At 45.1% G+C, this 15,551-nt stretch overlaps 1 protein-coding gene across 4 annotated transcripts; it reads left to right on the top strand.

Annotated features, from left to right (window-relative positions):
* Positions 1 to 816: 816 nt before the first annotated feature.
* Positions 817 to 14,366, top strand: si:ch211-256e16.3 (kelch-like protein 20). Of its 4 annotated transcripts, none has more exons than XM_052510296.1 (12): positions 817 to 984; positions 2,267 to 2,555; positions 4,911 to 5,045; positions 5,252 to 5,443; positions 5,838 to 5,981; positions 10,324 to 10,510; positions 10,804 to 10,950; positions 11,149 to 11,277; positions 11,545 to 11,721; positions 12,026 to 12,172; positions 12,402 to 12,567; positions 13,355 to 14,366. In XM_052510296.1, exons 2-12 carry the CDS (start codon positions 2,283 to 2,285, stop codon positions 13,524 to 13,526), a joined length of 1,869 nt encoding a protein of 622 aa, XP_052366256.1. In that variant the 5' UTR covers positions 817 to 984; positions 2,267 to 2,282; the 3' UTR covers positions 13,527 to 14,366. The 4 variants fall into 4 exon arrangements, with proteins under 4 accessions (XP_052366256.1, XP_052366259.1, XP_052366257.1 ...); XM_052510297.1 differs by having other exon boundaries at positions 846 to 984; positions 2,167 to 2,555; XM_052510298.1 differs by lacking the exon at positions 817 to 984 and adding an exon at positions 3,019 to 3,073 and having other exon boundaries at positions 2,409 to 2,555.
* Positions 14,367 to 15,551: the final 1,185 nt, after the last annotated feature.

The raw sequence follows: 15,551 nt of genomic DNA, 5'->3' as shown, positions 1-15,551 counted from the left end.
ACTTGAAAGTTCTGAATCACTGGTGAAGTAGATACATACCATGCAAAACTGTAGTGTGCCATGAGTTTCTCCTTACCAGGTGCCCTAACCAGGAAAACCTCTGAGCCCTGGTAATGTGAATCTAGCCTTTGTTGCCAGCCAATTTAAAATAAGTATCTTAAATGTTTATTAGACACACAGATCATATGATAGAGAGGCAGACAGAAGGAATCCCAGCAGGCCATGATCAGGAGATCCTTCTGACCCAGTCAACCAGGCATTGAAGGGAGGAGGAGTCCCATGCACCAGCAGTCAGCTCAGACGGAAAGCTTTTGATTCTGGCTTCAACGGAGAGGACACAGAGAGAGGGAGAAGACAAGTTCAAGCCAGTTATCTACATGGGTTGTGTCTGGTGGACAACTTGTCATGGTCATGATGATGAAGTATCGCTTAAGTCTAAACTGTTTTCCGTATGAAACTTTATTGTAAGGCCACCTGAATAGTCGTTTTTTATCTAAACTGTAAGTGACTACAACCAGTCGTGTGTGTGCCAGTATGTAGATGTTGGTCATTATATGAAATCTGACCATATCATACATTGCATAGGATCACCACTGATATGTACAAAGTCTATCTCTGATGTAACCATGAGTCACTGGAGTGGTATTATGGCTATTGGTGATAATATGCGGATTTACACCTAGGTGGAGCTTCAAAGGAGATACATAATACAGCGTGACTAACTGATATACACAAAATGTGTTTTATTACATTATACTTTGAACAGGTACATACATGATGGATCAACCTTTTTAGGGTGTAACCAAGCTTGGACCTTCGAGGACCTAAACAGCAGGGGGCGATAAGGAGCTCTGTTTCACTTTGCTGAGAAAGTAAAACAGAGAGAAAAGAAGACATGGCGTCTGGTGGTCACGATTCTTAACAATTTTTCGGTCGACACCTGACAAATTTGGATTGTTCTATTGATGCGGCAATGTTTATCAGGTAATGTAACATATTGTCACAATGTCAGGGTAGAAGTGCATGGTCTGCAGTCTTAGCTTTTGGGCAATAAATGGCAATTTTAGGAGGCAAATGTCGATCATCATTTAACTTAGCAGTTGTCAGCAGTGTCAGTCAGTCTGAGCGCTTTCCAGAAATCTTCGGCAATAACAAACTAGCTTGTTCGTGTTTTAATCACATTCATTGCATATGTAGTGTTCTAATTTCAATTTCAATTCACTATTTCAATCGAAAGAATCAGTTTGCGTCCTCAATTATTGCTTTGGTTGAAAATGGTGTAATTGTCATAAGGGTGAAATGTAATTTCTACAATATTATGTTGTGTGAACTGGAATGGAATTATCTGGTCTTGAAATTGTACTAGACACTTGTGATGCTGCTATGAATTCCCTCACTAACCTTCTCTTTTTTAAATGTTGTATTATTGTATTTGTTATGGAGAGGTCAGTATATGAGGAGACTGTTGCCCCAGTGGACTGAAAATAGTCTTGACAGGCAAACTGGGGAAAAATAGACTGAAGCCAGCAGATTCGACCGGCTTGCTTATTAAAGCTGCTCTAGGGTTGGACAGCATTCCTGTGTCGATTTTAAAGCCTCTGCATGCTCAGTCATACACATCATTTACTCCGATGCGGCTCTGCAGAAGTCAAGGCATTCATACTTCTTGCAATTCGCATAGCTGTTGTCAAGGAAGGGAGTTTGTGTTTATACAGGACATAACGCAACCAGTCATGTCAATGCAGAGCTATACGGAGTTGTTATTCATGTTATTACAACATTTTGGAGTCGAATGGCATTGCCGTGCAGAGCTTGATTTGTCTTCTGCTGTCCTGGGGGGATGAGAAATGTGTTGTACTCTGAATTTTCCCATTATCCCAACTGTTAAACTGAGAAGATTGAACGAATGCTAGTTTTTCTGGAAAAGTGTCATTTTTGTCCTCATGCTAGATAGCAGAAGACCTAGCAGCCATTTTGTTGTTCAATGCGCCATGCCATTCCATAATGGTTGCTGTGACTACCTATAACTAGCATGATGTCAGTGTAACAGTTGGAATAATGGGAGAATTCATAGTACAGCACATTTCTCATCCCTGGATTACATATCCCTGGTATGTTTTCTGAGCCAAATCTCGCGCCAGGTCCACGGTTTCTTAATCTACACAGGAATGCTGTCTGACCCTAGTGCAGCTGTAAGCAAGTGGGTCAGATCTGCTGGGTAAAGAGACTGTAGGCTACGGTCGATCTGCCTCTTCCTCCCCTACAGGCTTGACTAAAGTGAAATGATGGCCGAAATCATTGCTGTGAACATCTCGGCCACATCCGCCACCTTCTTCCTGCCCCCATCTCCTGTCCTTGAGGACTCTGGCTTTCCCCTGGCCTCGCTGGACAGTGAGGACTATGTGTTTGTTGAGGCCAGGCACCCCAACAAGGTCCTGGAGGGCCTGAACAGCCTGCGTCTCAACAATGCCTTCTGTGATGTGACACTGTGCTGTGGGGGGCAGGAGTTCCCCTGTCACCGTATCGTACTGGCTTCCTTTAGCTCCTACTTCCAGGTATGGACAGTGGTGTACGGTACAATAAAACGTTATTAATCCCCACAGAAAGTGTGGAAGATATCATTGGGACAAGAGTACAGAAAACATACATTGTCCAGGAGCAGACATAGAATGCATACACTACTTCTCCATACACTACAAGGGCAGCAGGTTAAGAGCGTTGGGGCCAGTAACCGAAAGGTCACTGGTTTGAATCACCGAACCAACTAGGTGAAAAATCTGCCAATGTGCCCTTGAGCAAGGCACTTAACCCTAATTGCTCCTGTAAGTCCCTTTGGATTAGAGCGTCTACTAAATGACTAAAATGTATATGTAAATTAAATTGTGGGTAGATATTTGGGGGGACAAACAGTAGACGTTGGATCTGGGAGTCTTTCCCCAGAATGTTTGGGAACATTTTAAAAGGTATTTCCTGCAATTGTGCACAGTTTGACATTGCTTTATTATGCCTCTCTTGAAGGGTTTTTTGAAAACAGTACAAGTGGAAGGATAAGTCAGCACCATCATGAATTAAGGTATTTCAAGGCAGATATTAAGAAGTCAAAAAAGATCAAGACTGAGTTTTATTATAATTGTGAATATTTACCTATAAAAAGACTGTTCCTGCAGTTCTACAGTTTGACATGAATGTATGCCCTCTTGACAGGTACTTTGAAAACAGTATAAGTGAAAGGATAAGTCACCAATGAAAGTATTTAAAATATTAATAATACACAAAATGATGATGCACATATTTACATAGGATGTCATCTACTAAGTTGATCATACATTGACTATCAGGTTTTCATAGTTTACAGGTGGAGGTTGAGCTAAAACACACCTTAAAGGACTGGCTAAGGACTGCCTGTTGGAGAGAGAGAGTTAGGGGAGAGTCTTCATTGAAACTGTAAATTAGTCATATTTCACTTACTGGTACTGAAGCGGGAGGTGTGCGAATATATAGTGCGTCTGTCTAGACAGCGGAGGAGGCTCAGTGCGTCTGAACGGGGCCAGACGAATGCAGAGCAGTTTTATAAATGCTTTTCTACACACTTTTGTCATGAGGCTGAGAGAAAATGTTGCAGTTTTAAAGCATTTTTTTTTTTTGCAGTTCTACACATTTGCCCTGGGGTAGAGAGAAATGTGCTGTTTTATAGCTCATCTCATGCTATTCACATTTTGCCATGAGGATGAGAAAGAATTTAGCATTTGTCCTGGTATTCTACAATAAACTGTTATTCTACAATCAACCTGTTCAGAATATTGGGGGAGGACCGGCCTCCCGGGTGGCGCAGTGGTCTAGGGCACTGCAGCGCTAGCTGTGCCACCAAAGACTCTGGGTTCGCGCCCAGGCTCTGTCGCAGCTGGCTGCGACTAGGAGGTCTGTGGGGCGACGCACAATTGGCCTAGCGTCGTCCGGGTTAGGGAGGGTTTGGCCGGTAGGGATATCCTTGTCTCATCGCGCACCAGCGACTCCTGTGGCGGGCCGGGCACAGTGCGCGCTAACCAAGGTCGCCAGGTGCACGGTGTTTCCTCCGACACATTGGTGCGGCTGGCTTCCGGGTTGGATGGCGCTGTGTTAAGAAGCAGTGCAGCTTGATTGGGTTGTGTATCGGAGGACGCATGACTTTCAACCTTCGTCTCTCCCGAGCCCGTACGGGAGTTGTAGCAATGAGACAAGATAGTAACCACTAATAATTGGATACCACGAAATTGGGGAGAAAAGGGGGTAAAATTTAAATATATATATTTTTTTAAAGAATATTGGGGGGAGAGGACATGTCCCTCATCCCCTGTGGCAATTTTGCATATGATACACTAACACTTACCAACTCAATACGGACAGTCAGACTGTGCGTTAATATAAGTCGGTGGCCTCGAGGTTTGAGCGTTGGACTTCCGGAGCCGACAAGGTAAAAAAAAAATGCCACTGTGCCCTTGGGGCCTTGCTCCTGAGGCACTTAACCCGAATTGCTCCAGGGGCACAGTACAATGGTGAACCTGGCCGTGACCCCACTCCATGCGGGTGTCTCAGGGGGAGTTGGGATATGCAAATTACACACTTGTGTATAACAGGACAAATATAAGCACCCCCTCCCCCCCCCAAATGATTATTCTAACTGCTATACTACGTAGACCCAGAGGGCAATACAGTGGTGCAACGGGGATGAGCAAGCTGACGGTGCCCTTGCTTCTCAACTATTCCATTTACTGAATGGATACAGTTTACTGATGACCGTGCATCTTTTATATTGTCACTCACTGCAGACCTGAAGTACTTACATGTGGTCATTTGCTGTTGGCGCTTTTTCATTGGCAGGAGTCTGTTTCTCTCTTCTCCTAATTCTCTGCCCTCCCCTCTGTCCTCCCCAGGCCATGTTCTCCACAGACCTGATGGAGTCCAGACAGGAGCGGGTGGCCATCAACGGAGTGGAGTCCCAGATGATTGGCATGCTGGTCAGCTACGCCTACACGGCTGAGGTGGTCATCTCCAAGGCCAACGTGCAGGTGAGGTAGAACCGTTGTCTTCCAGTCTCACTTTGTAGTCAACTTCTGGTTTAGCATTGCAGTTGTTAAATTAAAGTTGTACTACCCCAGAGTTGAAGTCAGTTTCATTCTTAGTCATAAATACAGTAAATGGCACTTTCCATTTCCTAAATAAATGTCCTGAGTTGACTGTCTTGAAATCAAATGTCATTGACCTGTGGCCCCAGGCCCTGCTGGCTGCGGCCAACCTCTTGGATGTGATGGCAGTGCGCGAAGCCTGCTGCCGCTTCATGGAGCGCCAGATGGATGAGATGAACTGTGTGGGCATCCACTGTTTTGCTGAGGCCCACTCCTGTAGGGAGCTGGAGAAACACAGCATGGACTACATCCTCCAGCACTTCGGCAGTGTCTGCCAACAGGTGAGATAGGAAGGGAGGTCTGGGTTGTGTAGTCCAAACCTGGGACCTGGTCTCAATAGTTTCAAATGTATTTTTCACCTCTGTTCTCCATCATCTGTGCTGCATTGAACACAATGATCCCAGAGAGGTATTTGGTTTCACCGAAGGAGGGGACATTTCTCATGTCTCATTGTTTAGACATTCCCATTCTTTGTGTATATAAGAAAGGGGAAGTGACATCATAGTCTTTTGTTCCCCTTGCTGGTCTATGCCAGCCCAGGATCATGTTCCTCAGGCACCAAAAGGATGAAACTAGACTTAAACAGGGAGGGACTACCTGGACTTCTTCCAATAAGCAATGCAATTTTTTGCTTAAATTTCAAAATCTTTTGAACACTGTCTCCCCCCCTCCCAGGAGGAGTTCCTCTCTCTGTGTGCAGACAAGCTGACGGAGATCATCGCCAGCGACCACCTGAACGTAGCCAAGGAGGAGACTGTGTTCGAGGCCACCATGCTGTGGCTGGACAAGAGCGCCACCCGCAGGCAGAGCTTTGAAAAGGTCAGCATGAAAACACAACCGTCAATGCAGTGGTCCCCCATTGTCTGTGTGTTGAGCGGTATCTAGGCGACAGATTGTGTCCAGCTCTGTGCTACGCCCCCTCCCTACAGTTCTCTGTTGACTGTGGTGTGGGGGGGGTTTTAAGCTCTGGAATCCCCAGTAGATCTGACCGTCTGAAACCCCAGCTGTCAGTCACTCAGCGTTACATAAACGTTAGGGGTGTTAGCAATTTGTTATTCTTCAAAAATACAAACTCTAAAGCAAATCAGGGGGAGAAAAGTAGGTTTATTCAGAGAGGACAAATCAAGATGTTATGCTGGGAGCCAATGTTCAGTCTCCCCTGTCCTCAGCTTTTCTCCACCGAACAAAAGAACAGGATGCCATTTATAACTCCCCACCCTAGCCTGGGGTTGACCTATCAGAAGTCCTTGGCCAAATAACCAGTATCCTGCTCCCGACTCAATGTACAGACCAATGAAAACGTGGCCCACGTCGCTCTGAGTTCAGGAGTGACATTCCACAGATTCTGAACAGATGTTGAACTGAAAACCAACTCCTATTTACAAATCGCTATTGACCATTAGTACTCTAGTACACTCTTCCTCGGCATTGTGTATTTATCTTCAAAATATTCTTATATTCCCCCCTAGACCATTTAAAAAAGAAATATAGTTAAAATGTCATTTTAGAAAACATAAAAAAACAGACAGAATAAAATACATTAGCAGTAAGCATAAAATAATTCACATTAAACACCTTGCATTTCTATAAAACACAAAGGGCATATTGTACTTGCCGTTGCCATAAGAAATAGATTTCACACAAAGTTATAGAAAAGAGGTCTTAACAAGTGTGATCGCACATCTGAGAGAGCATGGTTCACTACAGCACCAAGGACAGTTACCACGGGCACATTGACCACAGTCATGAGGCTTGGTGTGGTGATGATCCCCACCACATTCACATTGTGGTGTCTGGAGGAAGCATCAGAGTAGCTGGATTACATGGTGTCTTTTCAACTATACACATGTCCCATAGATCTTTACTCACTACTTTAGTTGTGGCTATAGCTACCTTGCTAATTGGATATTGTTTTGTGCAAGGTGGGGCATCACCTGTCAAGCACACTGATTCCATATCCACAGTTCCACAGTCATTTTTCTTCATAGTCCAAATAGCATGGTTCTGAACTATAGATTTCTGGGGTTGTCTAATTTGCCACGTCACCTTTTCTTAAGGAATGTTCGATGTTGAGTCAAGTTACATAATAACATCAAAGCCTAATATAGGTTGTTCAAATGAGCCTATCCACACCCCTGCATCAATCTTCATTGGACCAATAGAAATTGATAATGGTTTGGTTTGTTTCATATCCGTCTTCCCTCCACTCCTGTTGCCCACCATCTTCTTTCCCGTGTACTGAGGACATATGTTTTGCATAAGATATGGGCAATACAGTAACTTCAGCACCTGTATCTACTAAAAAATCTACTGCAAAGTTGTTAACCATCATGTTCACATATATTCCATCCGATTTCATATGTACACCAGCTGAGATGGGACGTAAGAGGGGGTCTAATAGTTTACCTCCACAGTATCTAGAAACCTCTGCTGCTGAACTGGAGAGAGCTTTTTACATTTCTGCACAAGTATTGTGTCGTTGGGGCTGTTGTGTTGGTTCCATTTACCCTTAGACGGACCCTGCTTCTCCTGGCCACTTCTCATAAAATCATGTTTTCTTTTCTGACAGTCTCGCTGCCAGTGATCAGAAATCCCGCAATAATGACAAACACCAGGTTCCTCTTCTCCTGAACGGATTATGTTGTTGGTTTCACTCGGAACCTGCATAACTGATAACCACGTCTCATGGAAGCTTAAAAGTTTTTGACCATTAATCCAACTGTTTTGGAGATGCTGATTTATGTGTGATCACTGTCTCTGGAAGTTTGTCTTTACTCCCTTTTCACAGCCTGTGTTCAGGTTGGCCTAAGACATCGTTCGTCACTGCTGTCAGAATCTGTTGACTCAAAGACAGGCAGTGCCAACCAGTTGCTTGAAATCTCATCTGCCTTGCACAACTCAGTGTAAGGCTAGATTAGGAGAACATAGGCCACAGGTGGGGGTCACGTCTGATTTTCATCTGTGTCTCCTGCTCTACTTTGAAATGGTTCTAGACAGTGAATTTAAAATGTCATGTTCACATCCGAAAGAGCTGTTCCACCTTTTTCCAGAGTGGTTTTCTCACTTAAAAATGACATTACATTAACGTCAAAAGTTGTATAATATAAACTCAGCAAAAAAAGAAATGTCCCATTTTCAGGACCCTGTCTTTCAAAAATAATTAATAAAAATCCAAATAACTCTTCACAGATCTTCATTGTAAAGGGTTTAAACACGGTTTCCCATGCTTGGTTAATGAACCATAAACAATTCATGAACATGCCCCTGTGGAACAGTCATTAAGACACGAACAGCTTATAGACTGTAGGCAATTAAGGTCAAAGTTATGGAAACTTAGGACACTAAAGAGGCCTTTCTACTGACTCTGAAAAACACCAGAAGAAAGATACCCAGGGTCCCTGCTCATCTGCATGAACGTGGCTTAGGCATGCTGCAAAGAAGCATGAGGATTGCAGATTTGGCCAGGGCAATAAATTGCAATGTCCGTACTGTGAGACGCCTAAGACAGCGCTACAGGGAGAGAGGACGGACAGCTGATCGTCCTCGCGGTGGCAGATCACGTGTAACAACACCTGCACAGGATCTGGAGTAGTCCACGAGGAGGAGATGCACTGCAGTACTTAATGCAGCTGGTGGCCACACCAGATACTGACTGTTAATTTTGACCCCCCCCCCCCCTTTGTTCAGGGACACATTATTCCATTTCTGTTACATGTCTGTGGAACTTTAGTTTGTCTCAGTTGTTGAATCTTGTGTTCATACAAATATTTACACATGTTAAGTTTGCTGAAAATAAACGCAGTTGACAGTGAGAGGACGTTTCTTTTTTTGTGTTTTTTTGTTGCATTTCTTTGCGTTTATGTATGTGTGTTTTTTATATAACCCCTTTTGAGGACCCCAACCTCTTCTAGAACAAATGGTTTCTGTAGGGCCTGGCTACCCATAGCTTATGTTCACTCAAAGCTTTTTGAATGCTTACAAGGCTTACATTTACCACGTGTAAAAATTGCTAGAAGGTTTCACAAGAACAGACTCCAACCTTTTTAATAGAGTAAAGAAAGGACTACACTCTAATAAAACAAAGGACTTGAGCACTTATACATCACAGATACATACATATCACTCATTGCATACACTATTTGAACCTGATTTGGTTTGTTTCAAATTATTTTGGTCTAGACTCACCCAGCAATTCTGTCATCAATCAGGAGATTAAGAGTTGACTCCCCAAAGTGGGTTGCGCTCAGCCTCTTTCTTCTGGATAAACACACAGTTGATAAGTTCTTATTGTTGTTCAGACCAATTCATCAGGAACACGACACCAAGTGTTAGCAATTTATGTTATTCTTCAATAACACAAACTCCAAAGCAATTCAGGGGGAGAAAAATAGGTTTATTCAGAGAGGACAAATCAAGATGTTATGCTGGGAGTCAATGTTCAGTCTCCCCTGTCCTCAGCTTTTCCCCACCGAACAAAAGAACAGGATGCCATTTATAAACCCCCGACCCTAGCCTGGGGTTGACCAATCAGAAGTCCTTGCAGTACAACTTGGCCAATGGCCAAATAACAAGAAAAATCAAAAGTAACAGTCAGTATCTGGTGCTCCCGACTCAATGTACAGACCAAGGAAAATGTGGCACATGTAGCCCACATTACTCTGAGTTCAGGAGTGACATTCCACAGACTCTGAACAGATGTTGAACTGAAAATCAACTCATATTTACAATTTGCTATTGACCATTAGTCCTGTCATCCTGTGTTGTGTATTTATTTTCAAAATATTCTTATAGGGGTTAGAACCCCATTGTATGGTCCTGTAGTAACCATGGGCCCTGGAAGGTGTCACCCTGGCCTGGCACCAATATAATTTAGAGCCTCAGATGTGAGTCGGTGTCATTTTGGATAGGTCAGAGGTCAGCGATACTATCACGTTAAGTGGAAGTTGGAGGTATCAAGGTCGCTCTGATAAAATGGAATAGGACCTAAACATTAAATTAAATGAACAAAATTGAAGGTTAGGTCCTATGGCCTTGTTTTAATGTGTATATAACACTAGAGGTCGGATGGAGATGCCTACCTGTGTCTGTCTGCTCATGTCTATATCCAGTGGGTGTGTTTGTTTTCAGTGTATGTGTCATTCTAACCCACGTCTCCCTGCAGGTCTTGGAGCACATCCGCCTGCCCCTGATCAGCCCGTACTACATCCACGATGTGATTGAGTCTCTGGAGGTGGTCCGGGAGTCCCAGCGCTGTCAGAGGCTCATCTCTGAGGCCAAGGACTACCTGCTGCTACAGGACCGACGAGGAGAGCTCTACTGCCCCCGAGCACGCCCACGTAGGTCCACAGGTAGGTACCACACGCATGGATACATGAACATACACACTCCAAATACACCCTGTCACCCTAACACACACAAACACAAGGACTTGAACACACACACACACACACATTTAACCTCCCACTTGCCAAACTCCTCCACACGCCTAGTGCTTTAATTAATTAGATTTCTGAAGCGCAAACCCTGGTATGCCTGGAGGATTGTTCTACCAACTGCCTTTAATACAATGATCAGCTCTCTGAAGGGACAAGTCTCTGTGGCTCCCCAGTCACATCCCTCTCTGCTGGCCTCTCTGTGACAGGGACAGCTGAGGTGATTGTGACGGTGGGGGGAGAGGACGATAAGGTGGTGCTGCGTAGCGTGGAGAGTTTTGACCCCCTTACCAGCCAGTGGAAGAGTCTGGCCTGCCTGCCCTTCGCTGTCAGTAAACACGGCCTGGTGGTTTCAGGTGAGGACCATTTGGTTTAGTTTGTATATAAGATGGATCCTATGTCATAGATTGTTATAGGACCTTTGTTACATTTTACCTAATGCTTGAGAATGAGATGAAGAAAAGAGAGATGTCAGTTTCTCACAAAATAAACAGATTTTGTGAGGAATTGTATAATTTTCTAATTTATTCCAATCTCCATGTTCTCTCCCCCAGGCTCCACTCTGTACCTGGCTGGAGGGGAGTTCCCTGATGGCTCAGCCAGTAGAGAGATGTGGCGCTATGACCCCTGCTTCGACTCCTGGCTGGAGATGGCCCCCATGAACGTAGCTCGCTCAGAGCTAGGTAAAAATCAGTCAATTCTAGCCATTTATTTATCCATTTTAACATACTGTCTGACATGTCATAACACTGGTTAGAAGGACAGCCGGGGACGTGACTTTTTTTGTAACAGGTTAGGTCCCCGTCCGTGACTTCTGTAATGGAATAAAACAATAGCCAATACAGTACATCCTTTGTGAATGCTGACAGACTTCCATTGGATAACTCCTCTTTGTTTAAAGTTGAGCAGGCCGGCTCTTCCATAAATATGTCCCCCTCCCTCCCCTCCAGGTTTGGTGATGCTGGATGGCTATGTGTTTGCAGTGGGGGGCTGGGAGGGCCGTTCCCGCCTGGACTCTGTAGAGTGTTACAACCCCCACACCAACACCTGGCAGTTCATGGAGTCGGTCAAGATGGCCGTCACCAGCCCTGCTGTGGTGGCACTGGATGGACTGCTCTATGTCACAGGTAGGGGAGATCATTGCTCACCCACTTCCAGAGAACTCTATGGCTGCGTTTACACAGGCAGCCCAATTCTGATATTCTTTTGACCAATCAGATCAGCTCTGAAAAAAATCTGATGTGATTGGTCAAAGACCTATTTGTGGGAAAAATATCAGAATTGGGATGACTGTATAAACTCTATAGCAACTCTATAGGTTCAGCTTGGTCTATATAATTTTTCTGAAATTGCTTTATGCGGTAGTTTGAATTGTCTACAGGTCATCTTTAATATTAGATAGTAACTTATCAGTGTCCTCCTGGCTCCTAGGTGGTGCTGTTCTAGAGGATGGTGACGGCACAGACCTGGCCCAGGTGTACAACCCTAAAACGTCTGTATGGACTGAGGTGGCCCCCATGCAGATCGCTCGCTCCGGCTCTGCTGCCTGCACCCTGAAGGGGAAAATCTATGTCATAGGTATCAGGGATTAGTTTTGACTTTTAGATCACAATGAATACAATTACATGGACATGGGGGGGACCTGATCCTTGATCAGCACACATGCTCTAAGATGCTTGATACATAGTGACTTTTCCCTGAACACGTGACCTGATCAGGAAAAAAGGCCCAAGTTTGAAGCCAGGGGATATTTTCACATTGTCCGTGGAAAAATACATTAGGATTTTCTCCTGTATTCCATTCCTAGGTGGCTGGCATGCATCCACAGAGAACACAGACAAGGTGGAGTGTTACGACCCCAAGAGTAACCAGTGGACCATGTGTGCCCATATGAGGGAGAGGCGCTACCGGCCCGGTGTGGCCGTGGTGGACGGCAAGATCTACGTGCTGGGTGGAGAGGAGGGCTGGGACAGGTAAGATCTACGTGCTGGGTGGAGAGGAGGGCTGGGACAGGTAAGATCTACGTGCTGGGTGGAGAGGAGGGCTGGGACAGGTAAGATCTACGTGCTGGGTGGAGAGGAGGGCTGGGACAGGTAAGATCTACGTGCTGGGTGGAGAGGAGGGCTGGGACAGGTGATCTACGAGAGGAGGGCTGGGACAGGTAAGATCTACGTGCTGGGTGGAGAGGAGGGCTGGGACAGGTAAGATCTACGTGCTGGGTGGAGAGGAGGGCTGGGACAGGTAAGATCTACGTGCTGGGTGGAGAGGAGGGCTGGGACAGGTAAGATCTACGTGCTGGGTGGAGAGGAGGGCTGGGACAGGTAAGATCTACGTGCTGGGTGGAGAGGAGGGCTGGGACAGGTAAGATCTACGTGCTGGGTGGAGAGGAGGGCTGGGACAGGTAAGACAGCTCCATGTCAAGCCTTTTCTAATCATATTCAGCTTGATTGCATTTATTAGGCCACACCTGAGCAAAATGGTTTTCAACAGAAAATGAAATCAAGCGTTTCTTATTGAACAAGTTGACGTATTCTCTCCCTATTTCAGTCAGTTTTCCCGCGTTTGGTGCCTACTGAATACGACCCTGATTTGGCAGGTGCAAGGCCTATAAAATATATTTTTAAGGAGAATATGAAAAGTATCTGGGCTGCCTATGGCACCCTATTCATAGCACTACTTTTGATGAAATGGCACCTTATTCCATATGTAGTGCACTACTTTTGACCAGAGCCGACACAACCTGTCCCATCTGTCCGCCAGGTACCACGACACCATCGAGCGGTACTGTGAGGAGACAGACAGCTGGGAGATCGTGGGGGAGATGCCCACCAGCCGGAGCTGGCTGAGCTGTGTCTCTCTGCAGCTGAGGAAGGATGCCCATGGGGGCAGCCGCCCCGGCACTGCCTCGGAGACCGAGTTCTCTGTGGACTGAGGGACAACTCCAGACGGAGGTCCTTGTACCATTCATTTATATTGCTCCAGACTGCCACCTTTTGGAGAGCTCTGAGTATGCATCTCTGCCAAACAGTCAACCTGACCCTGGCTGTTCAGGTGCTGAACAAAGTCACTCTGTGCCAGAGAGAATGGCAGAGGGCAGCTAACTACCTTAGTAGGGCTGGTATTCTGTCTCATCGTGAGTCTTGACCTTGCCAAGTGACTGCGCCTCAAGGCTTAACTCATGGAGAAGGACAGTTGTGTGGCTGCCTCAATGGCAAGCCTGACAAAAGTGGTCTTTATTTCACCATGAAAGCCTGTTCTCTTACTCAATGGCACGGTTCCATTCTGTTGCCATGTCACCGTGTCCATGGTAACGGTATCATTTAGGATGGATGACCCTCGTCACACACTTATGGAACCCTCTCTTTTAATGTTACGTGAACGTTTGGGGTCAGGGTGTTTCATTAAACTGTCACCAAGATGTTCTCTCCACAACCATCGCAGTCTATTTTTCCATTATTTGTATGTGACGTTTAGTATTTATTTTATTACAATTGGAAGATCAATATTTTTCCCGTTTATAAAAGATGCTCTTTATTGGCCAAATAATCTATTGTGAACCAGTATTTAAGACTAATTAGTGAACAAAAGCCAAACCTGTTAAGTGTTTTGTCATGCAAATTTGGAAGGTATGTTCACAATTGCCTTTTGACTTCCTGTTATATGGTTTAGTTTATATGTCTAATCGGTATGCTTAGTAAATGTTGCTTTTGAGTAGTCATTTTAATTCTGTAAAAGTGGAAATGTGAATTTAATAAAAGCATATGGATGCCAATATAGTTATTACTGAATCTGACTATTCTGGGTGCATCTCAACCTAATCTTGTCCCCCTATAGATGCCAGGATCTCAACCTAATCTTGTCTCTGTATAGATGCCAGGATCTCAACACATCTCAACCTAATCTTGTACCCCTACAGATGCCAGGATCTCAACCTAATCTTGTCCCCCTATAGATGCCAGGATCTCAACCTAATCTTGTCCCCGTATAGATGCCAGGATCTCAACACATCTCAACCTAATCTTGTACCCCTACAGATGCCAGGATCTCAACCTAATCTTGTCCCCCTATAGATGCCAGGATCTCAACCTAATCTTGTCCCCCTACAGATGCCAGGATCTCAACCTAATCTTGTCCCCCTACAGATGCCAGGATCTCAACCTAATCTTGTCTCCCTACAGATGCCAGGATCTCAACCTAATCTTGTCCCCCTATAGATGCCAGGATCTCAACACATCTCAACCTAATCTTGTACCCCTCAGATGCCAGGATCTCAACCTAATCTTGTCCCCCTATAGATGCCAGGATCTCAACCTAATCTTGTCCCCCTATAGATGCCAGGACCTCAACCTAATCTTGTCCCCCTATAGATGCCAGGATCTCAACCTAATCTTGTCCCCCTATAGATGCCAGGATCTCAACCTAATCTTGTCCCCCGTATAGATGCCAGGATATCAACACATCTCAACCTAATCTTGTCCCCCTATAGATGCCAGGATCTCAACCTAATCTTGTCCCCCTATAGATGCCAGGATCTCAACCTAATCTTGTATAGATGCCAGGATCTCTCAACCTAATCTTGTCCCCCTATAGATGCCAGGATCTCAACCTAATCTTGTCCCCCTATAGATGCCAGGATCTCAACCTAATCTTGTCCCCCTACAGATGCCAGGATCTCAACCTAATCTTGTCCCCCTACAGATGCCAGGATCTCAACCTAATCTTGTCCCCCTACAGATGCCAGGATCTCAACCTAATCTTGTCCCCCTATAGATGCCAGGATCTCAACCTAATCTTGTCCCCCTATAGATGCCAGGATCTCAACCTAATCTTGTCCCCCTATAGATGCCAGGATCTCAACCTAATCTTGTCCCCCTATAGATGCCAGGATCTCAACCTAATCTCGTCTCCCTACAGATGCCAAGATCTCAACCTAATCTTGTCCCCCCATAGATGCCAG

Source organism: Oncorhynchus keta, unplaced genomic scaffold, assembly GCF_023373465.1.
Source record: "Oncorhynchus keta strain PuntledgeMale-10-30-2019 unplaced genomic scaffold, Oket_V2 Un_contig_5557_pilon_pilon, whole genome shotgun sequence".
Taxonomy (NCBI): domain Eukaryota; kingdom Metazoa; phylum Chordata; class Actinopteri; order Salmoniformes; family Salmonidae; genus Oncorhynchus; species Oncorhynchus keta.
The sequence above is the reverse complement of the archived record's forward strand: the minus strand, read 5'-3'. Positions and strand labels throughout refer to the sequence as shown.

Bases quoted from the DNA above. Each gene is read 5' to 3' on its own strand.
- si:ch211-256e16.3 (XM_052510296.1), top strand. From the start codon at position 2,283: ATGATGGCCGAAATCATTGCTGTGAACATCTCGGCCACATCCGCCACC. The intron at 5,444-5,837 runs GTGAGATAGGAA...CCCCCCTCCCAG, and splicing joins TCGGCAGTGTCTGCCAACAG to GAGGAGTTCCTCTCTCTGTG. The intron at 5,982-10,323 runs GTCAGCATGAAA...GTCTCCCTGCAG, and splicing joins GCAGGCAGAGCTTTGAAAAG to GTCTTGGAGCACATCCGCCT.